This window comes from Buteo buteo, chromosome Z (assembly GCF_964188355.1).
Source record: "Buteo buteo chromosome Z, bButBut1.hap1.1, whole genome shotgun sequence".
In the NCBI taxonomy this organism is placed as follows: Eukaryota; Metazoa; Chordata; class Aves; order Accipitriformes; family Accipitridae; genus Buteo; species Buteo buteo.
Window position 1 is genome coordinate 11,763,492 of NC_134204.1, and position 23,995 is coordinate 11,787,486.

The 23,995-nt window shown below is 58.9% G+C and overlaps 2 protein-coding genes and 1 long non-coding RNA gene across 6 annotated transcripts; all 3 read right to left on the reverse strand.

Annotated features, from left to right (window-relative positions):
* Positions 1–191: 191 nt before the first annotated feature.
* LOC142027041 (uncharacterized) lies at positions 192–8,796 on the reverse strand. 4 transcript variants are annotated; one of them, XM_075020619.1, is made up of 11 exons: positions 8,401–8,795; positions 6,636–6,878; positions 4,939–5,229; positions 4,440–4,537; positions 2,900–3,092; positions 2,513–2,624; positions 2,155–2,383; positions 1,861–1,900; positions 1,471–1,576; positions 1,345–1,412; positions 192–752 (listed from the first exon to the last, which is right to left on the reverse strand). In XM_075020619.1, the coding sequence occupies exons 1-10, from the start codon at positions 8,510–8,512 to the stop codon at positions 1,349–1,351; spliced, it is 1,488 nt and encodes a 495-aa protein (XP_074876720.1). In that variant the 5' UTR covers positions 8,513–8,795; the 3' UTR covers positions 192–752; positions 1,345–1,348. The 4 variants fall into 4 exon arrangements, 3 of the variants coding, with proteins under 3 accessions (XP_074876720.1, XP_074876721.1, XP_074876722.1); XM_075020620.1 differs by having other exon boundaries at positions 1,345–1,391; positions 8,401–8,794; XR_012648989.1 differs by lacking the exon at positions 2,513–2,624 and having other exon boundaries at positions 1,345–1,391; positions 8,401–8,794.
* A 1,731-nt stretch (positions 8,797–10,527) lies between these two features.
* Positions 10,528–20,902, reverse strand: LOC142027093 (uncharacterized). The gene is made up of 8 exons (XM_075020749.1): positions 20,791–20,902; positions 14,665–14,907; positions 13,796–14,086; positions 13,366–13,463; positions 12,907–13,099; positions 11,699–11,745; positions 11,207–11,278; positions 10,528–11,068 (listed from the first exon to the last, which is right to left on the reverse strand). The coding sequence occupies exons 1-7, from the start codon at positions 20,900–20,902 to the stop codon at positions 11,240–11,242; spliced, it is 1,023 nt and encodes a 340-aa protein (XP_074876850.1). The 3' UTR covers positions 10,528–11,068; positions 11,207–11,239.
* Positions 15,087–17,117, reverse strand: LOC142027215 (uncharacterized). Its single transcript, XR_012649044.1, has 3 exons — positions 16,893–17,117; positions 16,203–16,445; positions 15,087–15,284 (listed from the first exon to the last, which is right to left on the reverse strand). It is a non-coding gene; the product is annotated as an uncharacterized LOC142027215 (long non-coding RNA).
* Positions 20,903–23,995: the final 3,093 nt, after the last annotated feature.

Genomic DNA, 23,995 nt, shown 5'->3' on the forward strand with positions numbered 1-23,995 from the left:
TGCACGCCATCCAAATTCATGAGAGCTGCCCAGCACACCCCTAGAGGTCGGAAAGGCTGTCAGGCACCACCTGGGGACATGGAGTCACAGCAGCCCTTCTCATGGCTTCCCCTCAACAAGGTGCAGTTAGCTCCCTACAGGGCGATGTGACCCCACAACGGCAATGAGGGGACCAGGCAGGAGCTGCAGCCCCCTCCAAACCACAAGGCTTTATTGATTGTCCAGACAGAGCAGGCAGTCATGAAGGCATCCCAGTCAGGCCAAGCTCCAGCAGAGTCCTGGATTTGGCTGAATATCAGCAGACAGAGCGGGGAGAGGGGTTGGGAGCACAGGACATGGCAAGAGCATGGACCATTGCTCAGCCTGACCCCATGTGAGTCAGGGACTGTGAAATCTGGCATACGATTCCTGCTTCCAGGAAAGCAAAAATGAAAACAAAGCCTAAAAAAAGAACTACAGAAAGCTGCATTCAAAGGCCTTAAAACAGCAGTAAGTGAAAGCTGGGAGGTGAAGGGAGTGAGGAAAGAAAGAACTCACAACCCTCCTTGGCCTCCTGTTTTCCTCTTGCTCTGCTGAACTGGATGGGACCGCCAGCGCTGGTCATAGTCACAGGTGAGCTAGGGAGCCAGGCAGCCATCAGCACTGAGCTGGGGTCATCCTCCCAATCTTCTCTGCTCCCTCATTGCTCTGAATGTCTCCTGTGGTCCTGGGAAGGGGCTGGAGTGACTGATCTCCAGCCTGGCCACCTTTACCTGTGGAAACCAAGAGCACCCAGGGTAGAGGCTGCTGCGTGCCCTCGACTCCGTGGGGAGCTCACGTCACCAGAGCTGCCTGCACACACGAGTGTCTGAGACAGGCTGGAGCACAGGGCAGTGCCTGCCACAGCCTGACTCCTTCGCCCCAGCTGTGCCCAACCACAGGTCCCTGGAGGTGCCCACCGGTGCCCAGGAGAGAGCAGCAGTCCCTCAGTCTGACCCTCCTGAGACCCCTCCCAGCATATGTCTCCCCTGGGGGGGTATGACACGGCCATGGGTCCCTCAAAGGGCTGAGCCATAAGCCACCCTTTGGGATGCTTGGTTTTGCTCTTGCCTGCCTCTGCTGCAGGCTGGGAGCGGTGCCTGGAGCCATGCTCTGCTGCTGCACGGAGCTTAGCAGGCAGAGCCATCCTCACTGTCCCCGGTATCGGAGGGCTGGGGCAAATGGGGAGACATGTCAGTGAAGACTATGAGCAGATATTTCTCCTGAGGGTCAGGGTCTCCTGGGAGATCTCTGCTCTCCTCCCAGTTGCCACCCAGCCCTACAGGCCTTTCTGCGATGGGGGTCCAGAGAATTGCATTTTCCTACCTTTTTAATTATCTTCCTTAGCTTTGCTGGGCAAAGACTTCCTTTTCCTGGAAAGGCAAAGGAGAGCCCTGAGCAAGAGACTGGCATTGCCCATGGCCCTGCTGAACAAGTCCCCTTCCTACTCACCTGCAAAGCACGAACCACAGGATCCCTGCAGATACGAGGAAGAGTGCCAACAGCACAACCACCCAAATCACAGTCCCATGCCATGGGCCCAGAGGCTGCTCTGCAACTAACAAACAGCCAGGAGTGGGTGCCACAGCCTGGGCCATGTTCTGGCAATGACCCCAAAGATGGCAAAGGGTGTGTGTAAGAGTGTAGATGTGTGTCTTGGCTTAGGCTTCTTCTGAGATAGAGGATGACCCGATGTACGGGAAACGAAAGGTTTCCTCTGCCCCCCACAAGACCCCACGGCTCCCGTGCTCAGGCAGCTCCCCTCCGTGGGAAGCGGCCGGGCTGGGAAAGGGGAAGACGGGGGAGAGAGGCTCGGGCCCAGGGAGCGAGGAGCCCACTTACCGAGAGAGAAGCTGTAGCAGACGCAGGTGAACCTGTCCGCCTGTTGGGAGAGGCGGGAGGGAGAGCTCAGGCCACTCCCGGCCCTGGGGGCGAAGGCCTCCCACCCGCGGCCACCGCAGGCTCCGGCCGCGGCCGAGGGCCCCGGGGACGCCGTCCCGCCGAGGCGCCCGGGCTCTCGGCGCGGGGGCCGGGAGCGGAGCCCGCGCGGCACCGCTCCTCGCCGCCGCCGGCCGGCCCGGCCCCCGCCGAGGGGCTCGGCGTCCCCAGAGAGCGGGCCCCCCCCGCGACGGGTACCTGCCGCGAGCGGCGGACGAGGCGCAGCAGGGCCGTGTAGTCCCAGCCCGGCCGGAGGGCGGCGTTGCGGTAGCCCCGCCCGTGGGTCCCGTCGCCCAGCACGAAGTCCACGGGGGCGGTGAGGTTGAGCACGGCGGCCACGTAGGCGTCGAAGGGCTGCGGGTCCCCCGAGCAGGCGCCTTCCACCGCCGTGCCGTTGCGCGTCGCGACCACGACGAGCTGGTGCTCCCTGCGGGGCGGGGCGGTGAGAGGGCCGGGGGAGACGGGCCGGGGCCGGCGAGAGCGGGCCGGAGGCGGCCGCGGGCGAGCGCTGCCGGTGGGGAAACCCGCCTGGGGGCCGCCCACGGGCCGCGCTCACCTGGCCGCCGCGGGGGCGCGGGCGACGGGGCGGAGGGCGAGCACGGCCGTGCCCTGGGACGGGGAGACGTCACGCACGCCGCGGCAGCTGATGTCGAGAGGGCGCGGGGCGTCTGGCGGGGAAGGCCCGGGGGAGAGGCGTCGGCGGGCGGCCCTGCGGGGGGAGCGGGGGCAGCGCCGGGCAGCGCGGCTGCGGGGCACGGCTCCTCCGTGCCCGGGCTCCTCCGTGCCCCGGCTCCTCCGTGCCCCGGCTCCTCCGTGCCCCGGCTCCTCCGTGCCCGGGCTCCCGGGCGCCGGCCGGGAGCCCGCAGGGCCGGGGACAGAGAGCTGCCTCGGCCGGGGCGCCCGCCCGCCCTCCGCGGAGGGACCGGGGCACGGCGAGCCTTACCCGAGCCGTCGGTCTGGAGCTCCCACAGCGACGCAGCCCCGGCTCCGGCTGCCGTGAGTCCCCGCACCGCCACCACGTAGCTGCTGCCGGGGCTGTGCTCGGGCAGCGGGTGCTCAGTGGCGGAGCCGCTCAGCCGCAGCCGCTCCATCTCCAGAAAGCTGCCGTCCTGCGCGCTCCTGGCCGTCACGTTCAGCTGGGGACGGGGGACGGAGCTGGGGGGCGGCAGCTCCCGCCTGCCCTCGGGGAACCTGCCCGCGGCACGCCGAGACCGCGCGAAGCCCCCCGCCAGCCTCCCCTTCCCTGCGCCCGCTCCCGCGGGGGAAGGCTCCCGGGGGGCAACCTCGGCCCCGCGCGTGGGCCTCGAGGCGGACGAGAGGAACGGAGGGGGAATCTGGAGCCAGCGCTCCAGGCGTCGGAGCGGCTGCCCCTGGGAGCCGAGGACCGAGCCTCCGCGAAGCGCTGAGGGCGAGAGGGAGCCCGGCCCTTTGAAGAGGGGTATGTGCGCGCAGGGAGCCCGAGGCCGGGTCACCGCTACGGTATTGCAACAACACCGCAGGCACGGCGCTGACACCCCCCACGAGAGGAGCCCTCAGCTGCTCTCCCCTCCCGTGCGAGGCTGGGCTCTGAAGGCGTTGTCTGCCTGCAAAGGGGAGGCCGGAGTTGTGGAGGCTCCCCATGGGCACCACCTGAACCGGCCACGAGACCCCGGGCCGTCCTCACCGCTCTCGGGGTCTTTACGGAAATGGCATCTTGGGAACGTGCAAACAAGGAGCCGGCTGAACGCGGACGAAAAGGATTCTTTTCGCAGACAGAGGTGTCTGGGGGCAGGGAAGCAGCTGGGACAGACCCGCAAGCAATGCCGTCAGGGCCCCTCTTTTTTCCCCCTTTCTCCAGGACAGAGCCGAGAGGGGCGCGGCGAACCGGCATGTCGGGGCCCCTGCCACCCCACGGAGAGGTCTGTCCTCGGAGAGGGCACAGGCCACACCGGTAAGGGTCTCACCCCGCCTCAGCGCTAGAAAGCAGGGCTGCACCGTGGGAAGAGCCCCAAACCCACAGACAGACGAGGCCCTTTGAGCCACGCGTTAAGGAAAACTCAAAGGAACGGTGCAACTCTCCCAAAAGAAGAGGGCTTTTCAGAGGATGACTCAGACTACAGACTTCTCTGTGGCAGGAACCAGAAACTAGCACGCAAGAGGCAGAGGAAATCCTGGGAGGCCACCCCAGCAGACGAGTCAACAAGTGCTGCGCACCGAGCCCCAGTCTGCCCAACCCCAGGCTGAGCGGACGCGGGGAGGACGCCCAGAGGCCGGGGAGCACCCACCACCTCTCCGGGCAACTCCACAGCACGAGGAATGTTGAGGGTGAGAGAGAAAACGTTCATGCTCATCACGGCCAGACACTCAGCCGGGCTGGCTGGGAACTGGGGGTCATCACGGCTTTCCCTTCCCCGCTCTCCCCCAGGCTGCCCGCACAGAGCTCCAGGCAGAGGGGTGCCCGGCGAGGCGAGGGAGACCACGGGCAGCCTGCGGACCCCTGGTACCTGGTAGCCGATGATCTCCCCCTTGCAGGAGGGCAGCGCCTTCCACCTGAGGGACCCTGTGCTGGGATCCAGCCACAGCTTCTCCGGTTTGTCCGGCACTGGAAGCACAGGAGGACGGGGTCACGCACGGGCACGGTGAGGAGGGGCTGAGCCCAGAGCAGGGTGCGGGCAGCTTCTGGACCAGGGGACGGCCCGCCAAGGGACCCCCCAAGCAGGGTTTATCCCCCACAAAGGCTGATGTGCTTCAGCAGCAGCAGCAGGAGCAGCAGTGGTGTGGTGAGGAGGGGGAGAGCGAGGAGGGGACGTGCTCTGCTCCAGGGCCCTGCACAGCCCCTTCCCCAGCGCCCCACAGGATCCGACCAGCCCTGATCCCAGGACCATCACTGCAGGGAGTGGATGCTCCGGCTGAGCTGCCAGGTGAAGGGGACATTTATCCACCTCCCCTACCTGTGACACAGCCCAGGACTGTCCCTTCTTACCCATATTCATGTAAACATACCTGTTTCCTCTGTCCTGGCAACCCATGTGAAAAGGATTGTGCTGGGGGGCAGGTACATAGTGATACTGTAGTCAGTGAAGGGCTGCAGAGCAGGGCATGTAAATGTTCCCTCCTGGCCATGGAGCGTCTCCTCTCCCTTCACCTCCTCAGCCTCACAGGGAAGGGAGGAATTCTTTTCCAGCCGGCACCTGGCCCGAACCTGCTGGCAGGCATCAGGGAGCCTGCAGGTCCAGTTCAGTTTGATGCTGGTGCTGGAAACCTCCAAGGTCCCAGGGACAACCTGGAGGACATCTGTGAAGGAAACATTGCAAGAGGGTCACCCCCTTCCCTTCCCTTCCCCTCCCAGCCTTGCAAGGGTGCTGCAGTCCGACAGCCCTGCTCCCCACCAGCCGGGTGGGAGGCAAAGCGAGAGGCTGAAACTGGTCACTCCAGCTCTCTGGTAGGGGAGCAGTAGGAGTCTGGATAGGAATGAATGTGGGTGAATGTGTGGACTACTATTGCTCAAGGCAGTTTTCCCCACTGAGTCAAAACTGAGGTGTCTGTGGGTCCCAGCATCTCTACAGTTCAACAGATGCAGCTCTTAGAAAGACTTAGCCCTTTCATGCTCTGCGTAGACCCCAGGAGAAAGGCTCATTTTGCCTGACAGTATAGTGAGAGATGGAGCTCCAGGACACTACACGGAGTAGCTCTCCTACACCACATCCCCAGGAAAGGAATGAGGGGGAAAAGGGCCCTGTGCTGCTTCCCCCAAGCCTCCCTGGAAAGGCGAGGAGCAGGAGCTTGAGGGACTGGGGCACCCACAAGGGGCTCATACTGTGCACAAAGCTTGCACAGTGACTGATGTACCAGCATTTGATGCTGGTGCCTTGTGGCATCATCTAAGAAGCCAGGGCTATTTCATGCCTTAGGAACCTGCCAGAAGAAGTCAGCAAAGCAGCTAAGGGCACCAGGTGGGATACCCTGAAAGCTTGGGCCATGCGCGGAACTGTCCCTCAGGGTGGGTCACAGAAGAAGTATCCCTTTCCTCTCCCACAGACCTCCCCACACTACCCATGCTCCCAGCTGCCTGTGGGGAACCAGCCCCAAGCCCTCTTGCTGTGGCCCCGGTCTCATGGCCCTCAGTGAGCTGAGGAGCAGCAGAGGACTATTGTTTTCAAAACTTCAGGGACTTCTCACTGGGTTCCCAAATCGGCCCACTATTGCCCTGTTCTCCCTTGGAGCAGACCTCCGTGCCCCAAGCTGTGAGAAGATGGTGCCAAGCCTGTGCCCACCTTGACACAAAGCCTGGAGGGCACCAGCCTACAGGGAGCAAGCTGTGGTACTCACAGCTGCCTGGTCTGAGAGGACACAGGCAGCAGAGCCCACTGATCCCCCTGCCCCAACCGTGATGCCATGCAGACCACAAATTCCACCACACATAGCTCTCCCATGCTTCTCTCCTTCATGCACATGGTCTTGCCAGAAGCCCTCAGAGACACCCTTATGACCCGCATGTCCAGCAAGAACCTCCCATCCACTGGTGAACCGCAGGCTAGACCCAGGGCAGGCTCAGGGGCTGCCTCGACATGGCCTTCAGCAGCACCTACCATTTCCCCAGGCAGGAGGAGAGCCTGAAACCTGTGCATGCACAGCCTGCCTTCCCCTGCTCAGGAAGGGCAGAGCAGGGCAGCCAGGAGACCTCCTGATGCCTCCCTTACCAATGCACTCCACGCTGGACCGAATGCGAATCCAGCCACCTCTGCTGTCCTTTCCAAGCCAAACTTCTCGGTATACAGGTTTCCCATGACTGATGGACTGGACTTCACTTGAACATTTGACATGGGTGAAGGACACCTGGAAACCATCAATGCAACTCAACATCACTTCTTCATTCTTCTTGTAATTCTCCTGGTCTGGTGCCAGCCGGAGTCTTGAGTCCCACCGGGGTCTTTGGCACATTTCTGGCAGAGGTGAAAGTGGGTGTTAGTTGGGGTGGGAGGTGATGAGGTGGGGCATGTGTGGGCAGTGGGAGAGAAATCCCCAGCAATCCATCCAGCCCCTGAAGGGAGAGGGAAAATGAAATGTCCATCTGCCAGGATATGACGTGCAGGCAAGGCTTCTTGGGAGGGAGCTCTCCTTGTGTACCAGAAGTGTGAATGATCACTCATCCAGGAACCTCCCCCGTTCACCCTTGTGTCCAGGGACACTATATTCCCTCTTCCACAGCCCACAGCAGGGAGCTTCCCAGGACAATCACCCCTGCACTAGGAGACCCCCTCCAGCCACTCATTCAGACATGTCACCCACCCCAGCTCAGGCTGCCCTTGATGGGCCATGGCACCACCAGCCCTGCTGGGATGCACATCTCTCCAGCCATGGCTCATCCTTCCCACAGGGATCAGAGATGCCCCTGTTACACTTCAGGGATCCCTGTGCTGGCTCAGTCAGTCCCTCAACTACTCTCCTACTGCCCCATGCCACCGTGCAGTGGAACACGGGGATGAGCAAAGCCTTCTCCATTCACATCCTCTGCTTTACCACAGCCCCTGCCCTTTTTCCCTGCCACAAGCCCTGCTCCATCATCCACATCCCCTCCTCACCACATTCACCATCCTCCAGGCTGAGCAGGTACAGCCTGTCCCAGCAGTTTGCTGAGTGCCGTGGGGGGAGGCTTTGTGGCAATGATTCTTACAGGCAAAATGCTGGCACCTGGAAAGGAGCACTTCCCTGTTCCAGCCTCTGCAAGGGGCTCTGGGAGTCCTTGGAGTGCTTAAAATACAATCTTCCTTCTCCCAAAGGGGCAGAGAAGGGATCTCACAAGGTTCAGACCATCTTCTGAACAGCCATGAGGAAGTACAGACATGCTGGTGAACAAGCCACTTATGGTCAGGCTTTGCTCTCAAACAACCCCGATCGCAGGAAGCAAGAGATGCCCAGCTGAGCACGGCAAACCAGCATCTGTGTCCCGCTGACACACAGCTACGACCTACCCCATGCCCAGCCACACAGCCGCTCCCCATGCCCAGCCCCGTCCAGCTAGCAAAGCGGCAGCAAGTTCCCTTTTGCTCTGCTCTCAGCAGGCACAGTGTCCCTCGGGCACACCTGGGGATAGGGTGTGTACAGAAAGGGGTAGCCCTGCTCCCTGAAGACCCTTCCCCCTGACACGCTATGCATGAGTTCATGCCTGATTCATGCCTGCAGCCTCCAGGGAACGACTGGCAACTGGCTCAGTGCAGGGCATGGACCCATCCCCGACTGCCCAGCCCAATCCCGTCTGTCCCACAGCACCCCCAGTACACCCAAATCCCGCTGTGGCTCCTGCCCCCCGGGGTCTCCCGGAGACAGCAGATGCCCCAGCTGACACAGCCCTCAGGGGTCCACCTGGGCTCCACCGCAGGGCTGCCGGCAGTAAAGATGCACATCAAACTTCCAGGAGGAAGAGCAGCAAAATCTCTCCAGGGAAGAGAAGGAACTGCTTCTTACCTGTTTTCCAGGGCACTCCTTGGACCTTGGGATCAGGTTCTTCCCGGCCCTGTGCTGGCAGCGGAGATAAAAGGACCAGGAGAAACCTCAGAGCCAGCAACTGCAGGGCCATGCTAGCATGAAGTCCCCAGGCAGGACTGAAACCTCAGCCCCACTTGCTGCCTCTGAGCCCTGGCATCTGTGACTGACTGCAAGACTTGCAACAACAGGAAGGAAACCGACACGTGTGGAAATCTTATGAGGTACAGGAGGCTTCCTGGGAGGCACCCTTCCATCAGTGTCAGTGCTGCTGCCTTTTGCTGCCTTTTTTCCCCAGGGGCATTCAGGCTCTGGTATTCAACAGAGGAACCCCTGTCAAGATCCCGGAGTTTCCCCACAAAACCCTCCTAGTGACCCGAGTGCATTCACGAAGTGCTGCTCCTACTTCTGAGGCAATATCCATGTGCTTCCCAATGCCACTGCATGGGTTTTAGAGTTGTGATGAGTCACTGCACTTCCCCTCAGTGATCACAGGAGATGGAGGACTTCTGAGAAAGCACATAGAGAAGCAGGGAGAGGAATGGGGAAGTGAGCTGCAAGGAGTACCTCAAGTCCTGAAACAGTCCTTGACCCTTCTGAAAGGCACAGTCAACCCATACCTGCTCATCCTTCCCTGCTCCTTCATCCCCAGCTGCCTCCTCCTCCTCCCCCACCGCCTGGCAGCACTCTCCTCTGTCCCAAGGGTGCAGACCACCCTGCCCTCCAGTGCCAGCTGAGTGCCTGAGGAAACCCTCACTCAGAGCTACTAAACCATCCCCCTTGCTCTGCAGCAGCTCCTGCTTTTCTCTTCCTCCAGAACCTCCCATGGGCCCACATGGGATGTCTCAGATCCCAGAGAACTGGGTGATCGGACACAGGGGCTGCAGGGGAGCAAAGACCAGGCTCATCCCTCAGCTTTGCCTGCGGCACATGCACAGGACACACTCCTGCCCAGAACGAACGTGGGGAGCACCACCACTGACTGGTTCCCAACACACAACCCGTCCAAACGCACGTCAGAGGTGCCCAGCACAGCCCTGAAGGCCTGGGGAGGTTGTCAGCCACAGCTCCAGGCCACAGCAACCCCGTCCATGGCCTCCCCTCAACCATGTGCAGTGAGCTCAGCACCCCATAGGGAACACAGCCCCACAAGGGCAATGAGGGGACCAGGCAGGAGCTGGGGCGGGGGGGCGGCGGGCTAGCAGCCCCCTCCAAGCCATCAGGTTGTCAGACAGAGCAGGCAGAGTCATGAGGCTGACAGCCCAGGGACTGACTGGATATGGGGATACGGAGTGGGGAGCAGGGCAACACAGGAGGGGGCAGGAGCACAAACCAGCCCTCCGTTTCCCCATATCCCAACCCTGCACTTTCCCCTTTCTTAACCAGCAGCAGCCACACAGGGTCAAGCTCCCTCTTCCCCTCTCTGCTCAACACCCATCAAGAGCAGCTCCGTCAGGCACGCAGGTCACACCACAAAGCTCCATGGGAAGGAGATGCTTTGGTCCCGGGGGCCAGCTGCAGTGCCACGGTGGTGGTCAGACAGCTCATATGAAGGACTGCCAAAACGTGTCTTTACTGGCACATGCAGGTCATCCCAGGCTAAAAAAAAAGGCTGGAGAAGAGACAGGTTGATTGCCCCATCTTCCAGCAGTATCCTCCTCACCAAGGAGAGCCTTCGGGCTGCCCCTCAATCTCCAGGCTGCACTGGGCACCAGCATCCCCCAGTGCAGGAGAAACAGTGGCTGCTGGAGGCTGCATTGGGGTGACAGCAGCAGCTAAGATCAAGCAGATCCCAGAGGCTGCAGGATGGGGATTTCCCAAGAGGGCCAGGGGCAGCTGCACCTTACAAAATGGGAAATGAGCACCAACACCCATGGAGGGGGTCACAGACCAACACAGAGGTCCAGCTACGCCTAGTTGAGACCATGCTACTTGTAGGATGGGGAGGAGGGAGAGTAGCAACCCGAAGCCTTGCTCTGGGAGCACGCAGCTTCTCAGGCGTGCTTCCTCAGGGTTGACAGGGGCTGGAAAAGCCTAATCCAAGCTCCTCCATGTCGATTCATAGGGACACGGCTTTCACACACAAAACAGGGAGGAGCCACAACAAGGTGGGAGCTGTCATGGGGCAGGCAGCCCCTGCACACCAGAACAATTTATTGGTTGTTAGGACACAGCAGCACAACTGTGAGGGCAGTGCAGTTGGGCCACACTCAAGCAGAGGCTGGGGTCTAGATGGACATGGGGATATGGCGCAGGGAAAGAGAGGTTGGGACCCAGCAAGCTGCTTCAGTCTCAGAGGACACTTGCAGGCACCAGAATGAGGGTGAGATGGCTTTGCCAGAGCACTGGAGGACTACCAGAACACATCCTTGTGGCACAAGCCTTGGGCTGCTCCTGCTCTGTGACAAAAGATGCTGGAGATTGATGAGGGAGGAAGTTTGAGGGGGAGCAATAACCCAGCACAAGCTATATGAGGTCCTGCTTCCAGCCTGGGAACACCAGGCCTCGAGAAGGGACTATGGGAAGTGCCATCAGCACCGAGTGTTGGACATCCGACCCATCTTCTTTCTCTCACTGCTCTGACTGTCTCCTGAGGACTCCAGAACAGGCAAGGGCTGGGGCAACATCTCTCCAGCCTGGCCACCTTTACCTGCAGAGACAAAGGACACCCAGGGCAGAGGCTGCTGCGTGCCCTCGGCAGCGCGGGCAGCTCACGTCACCAGACCTGCCGCTCTCCACCAGCTCTCTGCCACGTCAGGGAACACAGGCAGGGCGCTCCGTGTCCTACCTGCATCTTCCTCTGCCGGAAAAGTCCCCTTGATCACGCAGTAATTACCCAAGTTCTCATAGGGCTGGAGCTCTGGGGGGACAACACAACAGAAACAGCCTGAGGGATGCGGGAGCCGTGGGAGAAGGCGCAGGGCAGACCCAGGCAGGCAGCAGCACTGGGGGCTGCAGGGCACCCCGGGACACACACCAGCAGGGCAGCAGGACTGGGCAGAGGGAATGCCTCCCCCGAGCAGGGCAAGCACGAGGGGCAGCTCCCAAACCTCACTGGCACCACGGGGGGACCCCAGCCAGGAGCTGCTGGAAGAGGCAGCCAGAGGAGGCTCTCGGCTGGGCATAGCACGTGTGGGACGCACCGCTCTGGCAGGTCAGCCAGAGCCAGCTGGGCTGCCTGCAGCCACCCCAGGATGATAACAGGCTCTCCTGCAATAGACCTGTTTCCCTCCCAGCTCCAAACCCAGCCTTACAGCCGTCTCTGTGATGCAGACCCCACCTGTGTAATGATCCTCTTCGGCTTTCCTGGGCAAAGCCTTTCTTTTCCTGGGAAGGCAAAGGGCAGTCCTGAGTCGGGGGAGAGGCTGATGTGGCCCAGGGCCCCACGGAACCCAGTGGCAGAGGCATGGAGGGCTCTGCCCACCCTCCCTCTGGGCCCCTCATGAGCCGGCAGGCATTGCCCACCAGCACCCCAGGGGACAGCAGCAGCGGCAGCAATAGCAACAAGGAAGAGGGTCTCTTAGCACACACGGTCACTGCCCCAGCCCCGAGGAAGATGCTTATGAGCCCCAGCCAGGGCCCCGACAGTTGAGCTATGGTAGGACCAGCCAGCTGCATCATCCATGGCCAGAGAAGGGTGGGAGCAGCTGGGGGACCCCCATCTCCATCCCCATCCACCCCACTGCACAGCATGGCATGAGGCAGAGCAGCGACTCCGAGTCTCTTGCCTACTCACCTGGACAGCAGAAACCACAGGATCCCTGCAGACAGGGGGACCACCACCAACGCCACCACCACTACCATGACCACCGACCCAGGCCACAGACCCAGAGGCTGCCCTGCAACTAACACAGTCAGGAACGGGTGCCACAGCCTGGACCATGCGCCAGTAATGTCCCCCACCTTGGCACTCACTGGGGGTGTGCATGTGTGCAGACACACGTGTCCAGGCTCTGCTGTCCTGGCTGCTGCAGGGACAGGCAGTGAGGCACAGCCTTCCCCTGCCTTCACGTCTGCAAGGCAGGGCAGGGCAGAGGGATGTTCTGGAGCACGGGGACTTGCCCCATCTTCCATATGCAATCGGAGGGTCTGAAAGCCCACTCAACGAGCCTGCACACAGCAAGAGGACACACAGACCCAGGCTCAGCAGCCCTAGTGCTGTCTGACCTTGAGCCTCAAGTGCATCCTTATGCAGGGATGGGTATCATCTTTAGTGGAAGAGCAGAGGGGCCAGCTCTTCTCTCGCATGCACAAACAGGGACTGAGCGATGCAGCTGCTCTGAGGACCAGGCAACGCACCCCCTCGAAGCAGGACTCACCCAGCCCCACAGCCCACTGCTGAGTTGGGCTCTCAGGGTGACCACACTCCCTGCCTCTCTCTTGATGGGGACAGAGTACATGGACACACAGCTCTGGAAGCTGCTCCAGGCGCACCGCTCCCTCCCAGGGAGGCCACCTTAGCCAGACCTAGGGCAGAACAACCTTTACCTGAGACATAGGTTCGAAATTCCAGGCGTGATGCAGCCCCAGCACCAGCTGCCGTCAGGCCCTGCACTGTCACTGTGTATTTGCTTCCAGGTGTCTGATGAGGCGGTGTGTACTGAGTGGCAGACTGGTTCACCAACACCTGATTGAATTCAAGGAAGCTGCCATCGTGTGCTCTCCTGGCCGTGATGTTCAGCTAGAGGAAGGACAGGGAGCTGGTGGGGAGCAGCACCAACCTCCTGCACATAGTCAGGGAGGGGCACAGCGGAGAGGGGCTGCTGCTGCTGCTGGCTGCAGACGGGAGGGGACCTCACCCCACCAGAAACTCCAGCGCTATAGAGTTGGTGGGCCCTGGCCGAGGACGGCTCACACTTCTCCCCCAGGCTGCCCGCACAGAGCTCCAGGCAGAGGCGTGCCCGGTGAGGCGAGGGAGACCACGGGCAGCCTGCGGACCCCTGGTACCTGGTAGCCGATGATCTCCCCCTTGCAGGAGGGCAGCGCCTTCCACCTGAGGGATCCTGTGCGGGGATCCAGCCGCAACTTCTCCGGTTTGTCTGGCACTGGAAGCACAGGAGGACGGGGTCACGCACGGGCACGGTGAGGAGGGGCTGAGCCCAGAGCAGGGTGCGGGCAGCTTCTGGACCAGGGGACGGCCCGCCAAGGGACCCCCCAAGCAGGGTTTATCCCCCACAAAGGCTGATGTGCTTCAGCAGCAGCAGGAGCAGCAGTGGTGTGGTGAGGAGGGGGAGAGCGAGGAGGGGACGTGCTCTGCTCCAGGGCCCTGCACAGCCCCTTCCCCAGCACCCCACAGGATCCGATCAGCCCTGATCCCAGCAGCATGCTCCGGCTGAGCTGCTGGGCAAAAGCACCTTTACATTTCATGTAAACATACCCGTTTCCTTTGTTCTGAGAAGCCGTGTGAAAAGGATCGTGCTGGGCAGCAGTGAGATGGTGACACTGTAGACAGTGAAGGGCTGCAGAGGGGGGCAGGTAAACGTTCCCTCCAGGCCATGGAGCGTCTCCTCTCCCTTCACCTCCTTAGCCTCACAGGGAAGGGAGGAATGCTCTTCCAGCCGGCACCTGGCCCGAACCTGCTGGCAGGCATCAGGGAGCCTGCAGGTCCAGTTCAGTTTGATGCTGGTGCTGGAAACCTCCAAGGTCCCAGGGACAACCTGGAGGACATCTGTGAAGGAAACATTGCAAGAGGGTCACCCCCTTCCCTTCCCTTCCCCTCCCAGCCTTGCAAGGGTGCTGCAGTCCGACAGCCCTGCTCCCCACCAGCCGGGTGGGAGGCAAAGTGAGAGGCTGAAACTGGTCACTCCAGCTCTCTGGTAGGGGAGCAGGAGGAGTTTAGGGTCATGGTACGCTCGGAAGCTGGATGTGACCTTTTGGGATAATTCCCCCAGCGAGACAACTGCCCCCGTTCATTCAAACATCAGGACGTGGCAGGCTGGAATAGAGGGAAGTGCAGAACAGTGTCCCCCCAGCTGGGCTACATCACAGCTCACAAGGACCAACAAAGTGGTCCTTCTGCTCTCACACCCTCTGAGGTGTGTGGCTGCAGTCATCCTTCGGTGCCATGGGAGAGCACAATGGGACACATTTCATCCTGGCCTTACAGGAGCTGCTTCCACGGTTATCAAACCTCACAGCATGGGCCCCAAGGGAAAACCATGACCTTCCCATGCTGACTCTCACCGAGACACATTCCCAGCATCCTGACCCTGCAAAGGACCATCCTGCGCCTGATGCCTCCCTTACCGATGCACTGCACGCCGGACTGAATGCGGATCCAATCACCCGTGATGTCCCTTCCCAGCCATGGGTCACTGTATACAGGATTTCCATAACTGATGGGCTGATCTTTGCCTGAACATTTGATTTCAGTGAAGGATGGCTGGAAACCCTCAGGACAGCTCAGCCTCACTTCCTCGTCCTTCTTGTAATTCTCCTGGTCTGGTGCCAGCTGGAGTCTTCGGTCCCATGACGGCCTTTGGCAAGTTTCTGGCAGAGGTGAAAGTGGGTGTTAGTTGGGGTGGGAGGTGACAGGCTGGGTCAGGGGTGGGTGGTGGGATTTCAGCAATCATTCAGTTTGGAGCAGAGCAGGCAGCCAGGAGAGCTCCCGATGCCTTTCTTACCAATGCACTCCACACTGGACCGTATGGGGATCCAATCTCCTGTGATGTCCCTTCCCAGCCATGGGTCACTGTATACAGGATTCCCATAACTGACGGGCTGAACTTTGCCTGAACACTTGATTTCGGTGAAGGATGGCTGGAAACCCTTGGGACAGCTCAGCCTCACTTCCTTGTCCTTCTTGTAATTCTCCTGGTCTGGTGCCAGCTGGAGTCTTCGGTCCCACGATGGCCTTTGGCAAGTTTCTGGCAGAGGTGAAAGTGGGTGTTAGTTGGGGTGGGAGGTGATGAGGTGGGCCAGGGGTGAGTGGTGGGAGAGAAGTCCCTGTAATCCATCCAGCCAAATGCATCCAGAGGGATGGTGACCTGTCCATCTGCCACGATGTTACCTGTAGGCAATGTGTGTTTGGAGCGGGCTCTCCTTGTGTACCCAAAGTGTGAATGATCACTCATACATGAACCTCCCCCATCCATCCCTGTGTCCGTGGACACTCATAGCCATCTCCCACAGCCTCAAGCAGGGAGGTTCCCACATCGCCTCTCCCTGCCCACCTCCCCTGAGCACTGGGCTGCCTGTGCACAGCCAGCCCCACACTCGCACAGGTCTGTCCCTGCCCAGAGCAGCCCCGCATCCCCATCACCTGAGGGAGGGCATTGCTCTTCCCCCTGGTGCATCCCCCACAGCCTCCAGCCCCGATGCCAGGGGCTGACCCAGCCCCAGGCACTCAGGACTCCCTTCCGTCGCCTCCACTCCAACTCCTGGGGCTGCAGGAGATGTCCCCAGGGTCCCTCACCTACACGGGCAGAGAGGGACAAGCAGAGCTGTGCACTCCAGGGTGGCATCCACAGGTGCAGCAAGGAGCTGGGCACCTCCGTGGGCACCTCGGTGCCGGCCCCGGATCCGGCCCCAGGCCCTGGCACCCATCTGCAGGACCCCACGCTTGGCGTGCTCAGGAAAGACTGCAGGAGCTGCTGGCTTGCCTGGCTGGCACTACCTTGTCTCTCGTCCCCTGGCTGGGCTGTCCTTTTCCACAGTTTGCAGGGACAACACAGCACCAAGGAGGGACTGTGGTGTGCCTGCAGCTCAGCTGGACAATGTCATGACTGGCTAAGGGGGGTGAAGATAGAGAGGGGGCATGGGAGAGCTGCTGCCGCCTCACTTACCAATGCACTCTACAGCCTTCGCAATGTGCGTCCAGGCACCTGTGCTGTTCCTGCCCCACCAGGCATCTCCATAGACTGGTTCCCCAGAACTCACTTGCAGAAATTCCCTTGCACATTTGACCTTGGGGAAGGATGGCTTGAGATTTCCAGGGCAGGTCAGTGTCAGTTCTTCATTCAGTTGGTAATTTTTTTTGTTTGATGGAAACCAAAGTCTTTCATCCCACTGGGGTTTTGGGCACTTTCCTGTCAGGCAGAAAGTGTGAGAGTCCTTCTCGGGGACAAGGGATGCTCAGGCAGGAGGGGGACCGAGGCTTTGCCATGACTGACTGTGGTGTCAGTGTTCAACACCACCAGGAAACCCAAGGGCCCCCAGGTGCAGCAAAGGAGCTTGTGCCTGGGCAAAGTGGTGATATAGGACACTGGGAGAGAGGTGAATTGAGGGGCAGGATCCGGCACCTCCAACCTGCAACTCAGGAATAGACTGGGAGGAGACGCAGGGACAGTGAGAAAACCTGCCCCACTTCTGGCCCCACTGAAGGCTTCTGTCCCTCCCCACCTTGGAGGCGGCTCCCAGCTGGGGCCCATCTCTGAGCTGTGGCCAAGGTGTCTCACAGATACGGCAGGATGCCCAGGGTCCCTCCTGGGGGAGAAGCGCATGTAGCAAGGGAGACCTACTGCTCTCCCACTTACCTGTGGTGCAGGTCAGGCTCTCTGCCACCACATGCCATGTTCCCTGCATGTCCTTCACCTCCCAAGCATCCTTCCAACCTGGAGACGTCCCGTTTGCACATCTGATCACAGCAAGGGGAGGAGGGTCCTCCACAAAGCAGCTCAGTGTCACCTCTTCATTGAACCTGTAAAACCTCTGCTCTGGGGTAAAGTGGAGCCTCCAGTCCCACTGGGGCTGCTGGCATCTCTCTGCACAGAGGAGAAGGAGCGGGTGTAAGCAGGATGGGAAGGTGCCTGCTGTGGGGTCTAGTGCCCTGAGTTTGACACTGTCCAGCTCCTTTGGTTGCCACTTTCGACTGCAAATCCCTCTCCTGCAGCCTAGAGCAGAGTTAAGGGTGGCAGCAGGCCACCCCAAGAGCAGTCCCCTCCATCCCTACAGAGGGGTAGGCTTTCCCACTCGGGCTCCATTTGGGTAAGGCTGCCCAGGGACTGGGCTCCTCCCTAGCCTTCACACAGAGGTCCTTCCACTCCCACCACCTCGGCCACGTGCCCAGGCACTGTTTGAAGGCACAGGGCTTACAGCAGCAAGGTGCCGAGACAAAATGTGCCCCGGCACTGCCAGGAGAGGGGGAAAGCCAAGGCATCCAGGTCTCCTGAGCCAGGACTGTCACCAGGTAGGGCTGAAGCATGACCATGTCACGGAGGGTCTGCCACCAGCTCAGGACCCCAGGGTCGGGGTGATGCGGGGCTGTGCTTACCCTTGCAGGTGGCAGTCCCGTTCCATGAGATCTGGGTCCGGCTGGAGGTGCATCTGAGCTGGGGGACCGATGGCACATAGTCCCCAGCACAGCTCAGCCGCACCAAATTGTTCAAGGCATGGCTGCTCTGGTTTGGGGTAAACTGCAGCCTGGGCTCCCAGTCAGAGGGAGCTTTACGTCTCCCGCTGTGCGACGGACAGGAGCGAGAGCCCTGAGGATCACTGGGCTCTGGCAGCATCCTTGGGGGTGATGTCCAGAGGGGTGCTGGTCCCCGTCACTTCAGAGGGCTGGCAGAGATGAGCACCTCCCAGGATGAGGCCCCGGACCCCAGGTACATTAACCCTCCTTGCACCCTCAGGTGCAGTGCAGGAGGGTTACCTGCAGGCCCTGCTGCCCACTCACGTGCTGCGGAGGGATCCCAGCCAGCAGGATCCAGCAGCCCAGTGGATGCCGCTCTCTCCTGCGCTCTCTTCCCCAGAGACAGGGGCTGTGGGAGTGCACCAGACCCAGTGGCCCTCTGCTGCCATTGCTCACCCTCCAGACTTGTGCTCAAAAGGCAGCTGCCAGCACCAACAGCCTACCCTCAGACCTTCACATCTACATTCACAGCAGTGACTACAAAGCTCTCACCCCACTCCATGCACCCAGCCTTTTCTGTGCACTTAACCCAAAATGAGCCGGCCTTGTCCTGCCCTGGTAGATGTGTCTCCCAGGCTTGCTCACTCAGTGCAAACTGTGTCCATTAGGAGGCATCAGGGTGGGAGGTGGCCTCCCCTAAATTAGGATGAAAACCTCTCTTCAGCTTCACTCATCTCTACAACTTCCCACTACGTGCCAGCCAGCACTCATGGGGCTGCACTCCCTTCCACTGGAACAGGGGCATCACCACACTTCCCTTATCTGGTAGTGGGTTCTCACATCATCATCTCAACCCTGCACCCTGGCCCTCCACCACAAAGGACAGTGGCTACCAGCCCCATCCTTTGAGACCATGTGTGTTGTCCAGATAGGAAACTTCTTCTTCCCTCGCGGCTGGATCCCTCACAGTGCCCTCAGATCACACACTTCACTGTGACAGCCAAAAGCCTTGACAGACCTGAAACCCTTCACTCAATCTGAGCCTTGTTAGTCATCCCTGGCATGTACCTTCCCCCCTCCCGTCATTAAACCGCCCTGAAGTAGCGCACATGCCCTCACACTCCTGCCCCAAGGTGACATCCAGGATCCTTCCCACCCCAGCAGAGTCCAGGGTACCTGCCCAGCACCAAACATTTGAACAAGGATACCAGCTAGCAGGGAGGACATCCCTCTGCTGCGGGAAAATGAACCACGCTTCAAAGAGCAGATTTTTCACCTGTGGGAAGGAACATTTCTTTCCTATTGGTACTTGTCAGGAATCAGATCCCAAAGGTTGGCTGTCCCTAAGATGCTCTACAATCCGAAAGGCTAGGGAGCAACACCCTTACACAGAAGGAGGACAGAGGATGCACTAAGAGCACAGCCTGGCTCAGTCAGGAGGCTGACGATGACCTGCAATGCAAGAGGACACAGTGACAAGCAGGTTGCACTCTTAAGGGAGTAGAAGTCAACAAGAAGAGCCAGTGAGGAAACAGCTGGCAAGGCCAAGGCACAAGAGGGGACATAGCAAGGGGGGGCAATGGGAGCACAAGGCTGTCTCATGCAGACCTCACTGCGGAGAGAAAGGTGAGCAAAACTGGGCCAAAAGCACTGTCAGCAAGTTACGCAAGCCTTTGTTGTCTAGGTCTGGTCTAGAAAATGCATGTGGGTCATTCAGATGTTCATGGCTATTCCTGAACAGCAATGACACAGGACACAAAGAGAAGATGAAAATAGCACACATCTATGGCAGACATGGTTCCCTGATGACACTTGAAGAGAACCGACTGCAGCAAAAGCCCTTGCGGGCCCTTGGCTTGGCACCAGAGCTTTCCTCTCAGTACAGGTGGAGGCAAGCTCTGCCCCTGCCTGCAGCTCTGCTGGGCTACCCATAATCCAGACTCCAACGGCCTCCTTCAATGCTGCAGACGCCAGTGGCACAATAGAGGATAATGGTCAGAAGCTCAATTTGGTGCCCACACGTCTTCTTCAGACAGAGAACAAGAAATCTCCCCCAGCCACTCAGAGCCAATGCCTCTACTGAGCCCATCACACCCTCTTCCACCTGGTACTCCTCAGGCCAAGGAGGGAGAGCCATGACTATGGACAGGGCTTCCCAGGGATGGGCTGTGAGGAACAGGAGGAAGGGGCAGGAGCTGCTGCTGAGTCAAGGGGAACAGGCTCCATCCTGCCCCGGATAGCTGAGGGGTGCCCATTGCTGGAAGGGCAGCATCCCTCCAGCCACCAGGGATGGGTGACATGACTCATGACCCATCCAATGACTTGGCAAGCCACTTCTGCTCCCATTTCCCTGCAGAGAGAATGACTCACGCCTCGGGACTGCAAGCCCTGGGTGCGAAGAGCAACCACTCCTGCTGTGCCCATGGGGACCTCAACAGCTACTGGCAACCCCAGGGCACAGGGCACAGTCTCTGTAGGAAAGCCCACATTCTACATAGGAAGAACCCAGCAGAGACCCAGGAGGTGCCCCTAGCCCTCCTGGCATGGAGAAAGAACAGAACAACGCTGTTAAAGAACAATCCCACCAAACTACAGTTCCCCCAACCCTAGGGATTACAGGAGAAAGCAGGCATCCCAGCTAACACAGGGATTCACCTCACAGCTCCCCCCGTCTTTGCTGAACACCACCATGACCTTCCCCTGCGATACAAATGCTGCCTGGATTGCCCCAGGCAGGCCACCACTGCTCTCATTGCCCCGGCTTCATCTGTCCACCATGCAACAAGAATCGGCCACCTCCTGCTCCCAGGGACACTACTCACTCACCAGAGGGACACTGCAGCTCCCACGCTCATGGAGGCTTTCCCAGGACACTGACATTTGCCGCCCTCCATCTCCAAACAGACCTTTGCCCCAACACATCCCAATGGATGCCCAAGTGTCTCAGGACTGATGCAGACACTAGCCTCAGCCCTTCCCAACACAGCTGCTGTGGGCTGAACAAGGTAAAGCCATGTAGCAAATATATAGGTAGAAGAGTAGCAAAACCTTTTCTGTAACAGAGAGGTGCAACCCACTCTTACCTGCTTCCATGGCCCCCTCCTGGTTCTTGGGACCAGCATCCTTCTGTCCCCACACAAGCAGCAGAGGGGCAAGCACCAAGAGAAAGGCCAGAGCCAGCCCTCGCAGGGCCATGCTGGCATGAAGTCCCTGGGCAGAACTCAGTCTGAGCCACTTAGGAAAGGTATATGTGTAACCCAGCACTGGAGCTGTGCAGACACAGAAATGAAACAGCCATGTACGGAAATCACATGTAGTGCAAGAAGCTTCCTCTTTAGAAAGAGAGCATCCCACTAGCCACAGGGCTGCTCCTTGCCCATCTGCCCACAGGTAAGCGGGTCCAGGCTCATTGGGGTTTCCTGGGTGCCTTGGTCCAGCCTTTTTGCCAGCTATCGCAGGACCTCATAGCCCTGCTCCCACAAACACCCCCAAAACCTTCTTGGATCTGCCTCACTCCTCTCTTCCTCCAGATCAAGGGGTGGATGTTGAGGAAAACAGCCCTGGTTCACATGCCCACCAAGGGTACTCTCTACATGCATCACTTTTGCCTTGAAAACTCTCTACTTACTACCTTGAACTGACTCAGCTGCAACAATCTTGCTGTTGAACCCCACCAATAGACCTTCCAGATCTGACAGGATCCTGAACAAGCCAGATATGGCTCATTTCCCTTCTCCAAACCTTCCCTGCTACCCTGCTCTGAGCTCCACTTTCTCAGTGCCTTCTAGGATGTGAAGTGCCTCAACTTGGGCAGTGCACACAGTACTGGGGGTAAAGGGGTCTTCCTGGAGCTGGATGGAGAAGACCTATTCCTGTCCCTGGCTAGGCCAGGAAGGGTCTTTGGGTATGGGAGGGAATTCCCCAGGCACTCCTCGTTTTGGGCCATAACTCCAAGGCTGGCTCACTCACACTGCCCCAGTCTCCTGTCCCTGAAGACGCCACTGCCAAGCTCTTCTCTGAGCTCTTCTCTTTCCAGCTCACATACTGTTTCATGGCCTCAAGCTTCCATGAGTCCTGGCTCCCTGCACTGTTGCAGCTCTCCTGGGCAGCTCCTCTTTCAGCTTTGTGATTTATACGGCCTCCCTCTCTCTGTTGCCCTGGACAGAGTAGTATGATTCCTCTATGGTCCAACACAATCAGTGTGCTGGGAATGGTTGCTGTCACCCAGGGTGCTCATCACTACCCGCTGGGACCAGCGGGCCCAGACCTCCATGGCAAATCCTTTCCCAGGAACCACCATCCTCAACACCACAGGACAGTGCCCGGTGTATCTATCTGCCTTACCCCAGGAGAGCAGCAGCACTGAGTAGTTTCTGGAAGCTAGGTCTCTCCTAAGATCCATTCAGGAACATCAGTATATCACGTCCAGCTGTCTCACATACAGCTGTTGTGAGATTAATGGGGTAAAGTCTTCTAGCAAGCTTGCAGCAGGAGGAGCAGCAGCACTAAGTCATGTCCTCCTGTTTCCTTGGCTGTTCCCTGGCCTTTGGGAACCAGGCTTTTTTTGTTCCTGTGCAGCCAGCAAAGGTGCAAGCACCCAGGAGAACAGCCACAGCCAGCACTCACTTGGTGATGTCCTCATAAAATCCCAGTGTTGGATGTAGACACTCTCACTGCCTCTCTTTGCTATATGGAAGAAGCAAAAACAGTGAAAGAAAACAGCCAAGCTTCAAAAATGCACTTGTGGTGCAAGAAGTTTCCTGTTGCAGCTGATGTATTTCTTTTCTTTACCCCTATCCTGAAATGCACTGTGGCCTAGCAATTTGTGTTTGGCCTCTTCCCCTTTAGAAATTTACCATTTTTTGAGATTTGTTGTATTGGCGTATAGCATGCGCTAGAAAAATGCTGATAAAATACTGAAAGACAGCAGACTCAGTCATATGCCTAGCTCTTACACAGTCTTACATTAGAGCTGCTAGTTCAAGTGATGATGTCTTACTTCACTGAGAACCACATAGCAAAGTTCAAATGAGAGAAGGTTTCCAAGGGACTGTCAAGCCACACAGCAACTCATGAATCCAAACTCAGCATGGCATGATCAACAGGAGGTGATGAGCTTCAGCTTCATGAGACCACTTGCTGCGCTTCCAAGAATACATCACATGTAGGCTATGCATATTCTGTGTACACCACTGTAGCCCTTGCAGCAGCACTAAGTCTCACAGAACCATCTCAACACATCTTAGATGCTTTCTTACACAGATTTCCTGCTGTAGTGTGCAGTGGATGTGTACGCTTTTGCACTTAATAAAGCCAGCCAGTCACATACCTTCCTATCAATGGGGCTTACAATGATCATTGTAAGCATCATTGATGGGCTGTTTCCTGAAGGTCCAGTTCAACCGTCAATGAACTAACACAACTCAGACCTTCAGACTGAAGAGAGAAAAACCTAAACCACCTTCAATTTACAATCAGTTTTACTGCTGATAGGGAAGAACGTTGAGGGCTCAAAACCAGCCGTAAAGCCACAAGGGAAGGAGAAGCAGCTGTGGCTTCTGACGATCCAGCTTTGTGGAAAGCACTGTATGTGCTACTATATCCAACCATGTTCCCCTACAGTAAATTCTATTCCTGTGTCAGACATCACAAATGACAGAAATATATCTGGGGCTTATCCAGATCCCTACTCCATACCTGTCGCTGAGGGAGCCGGGTGTGGGGCATACCTATAGATCACCAGACACAGCCATGGTGATGGTGGTGGGCTGAGGCCAGGCTGGGATGTCATCCCACAGGGTCAGGATCAGGCCTGGGGAGGGTAACCCAGTCAGGTCCAGGCCCAGGCTGGCCAGGCAGGGGTCTGCTCCCTGCACAGCACCAGTGCAGGACCCCGTGTGATCTGGGGGTCTGGCTCCCCACACGCTGCTGCTTCCTCTCCAGGACACAGCGTCTTCCTCAGCCAGGGCTGCAGCCTGCGCTGCCAGAGGCAAGAGGCACTTCTGGCAGGGAGAGCTGGAAAATGCCCGCAGGATCCCGGCTACAGCCCAGCCCCAAGCCCTGCTGTGGGGTTTTCCTCACCCCTCCAGCAACCTTCCCGACCCCACCAGCCCTGAACCTTCTTCTATGAAGGGATCTTGCAGTGCTGTCAGGCAGACAAAAGCCAGGGCACCGTGCCACTTAGGAACCCTTCAGCCCCTTCCTCAAGGTGACAGTAAAATCCAGATGTCCCGGTCCCCGACAGCACATCTCTCCCAGACCTGGGGGGAGAATCCCAGACCTACAGGC

What these genes read in the sequence shown, in the direction of transcription:
- LOC142027041 (XM_075020619.1), bottom strand. Translation starts at nt 8,512, where the DNA reads ATGGCCCTGCAGTTGCTGGCTCTGAGGTTTCTCCTGGTCCTTTTATCT. An exon ending in GTCCAGCGTGGAGTGCATTG is followed by an intron (nt 5,230 to 6,635) that starts GTAAGGGAGGCA and finishes TTTCCTTCACAG; the next exon opens with ATGTCCTCCAGGTTGTCCCT. An exon ending in GGGAGATCATCGGCTACCAG is followed by an intron (nt 3,093 to 4,439) that starts GTACCAGGGGTC and finishes CCCCGTCCCCAG; the next exon opens with CTGAACGTGACGGCCAGGAG.
- LOC142027093 (XM_075020749.1), bottom strand. Translation starts at nt 20,902, where the DNA reads ATGGCCCTGCGAGGGCTGGCTCTGGCCTTTCTCTTGGTGCTTGCCCCT. An exon ending in GGAGGGGGCCATGGAAGCAG is followed by an intron (nt 14,908 to 20,790) that starts GTAAGAGTGGGT and finishes CACCTCTGCCAG; the next exon opens with AAACTTGCCAAAGGCCGTCA. An exon ending in GGGAGATCATCGGCTACCAG is followed by an intron (nt 13,100 to 13,365) that starts GTACCAGGGGTC and finishes TCCTTCCTCTAG; the next exon opens with CTGAACATCACGGCCAGGAG.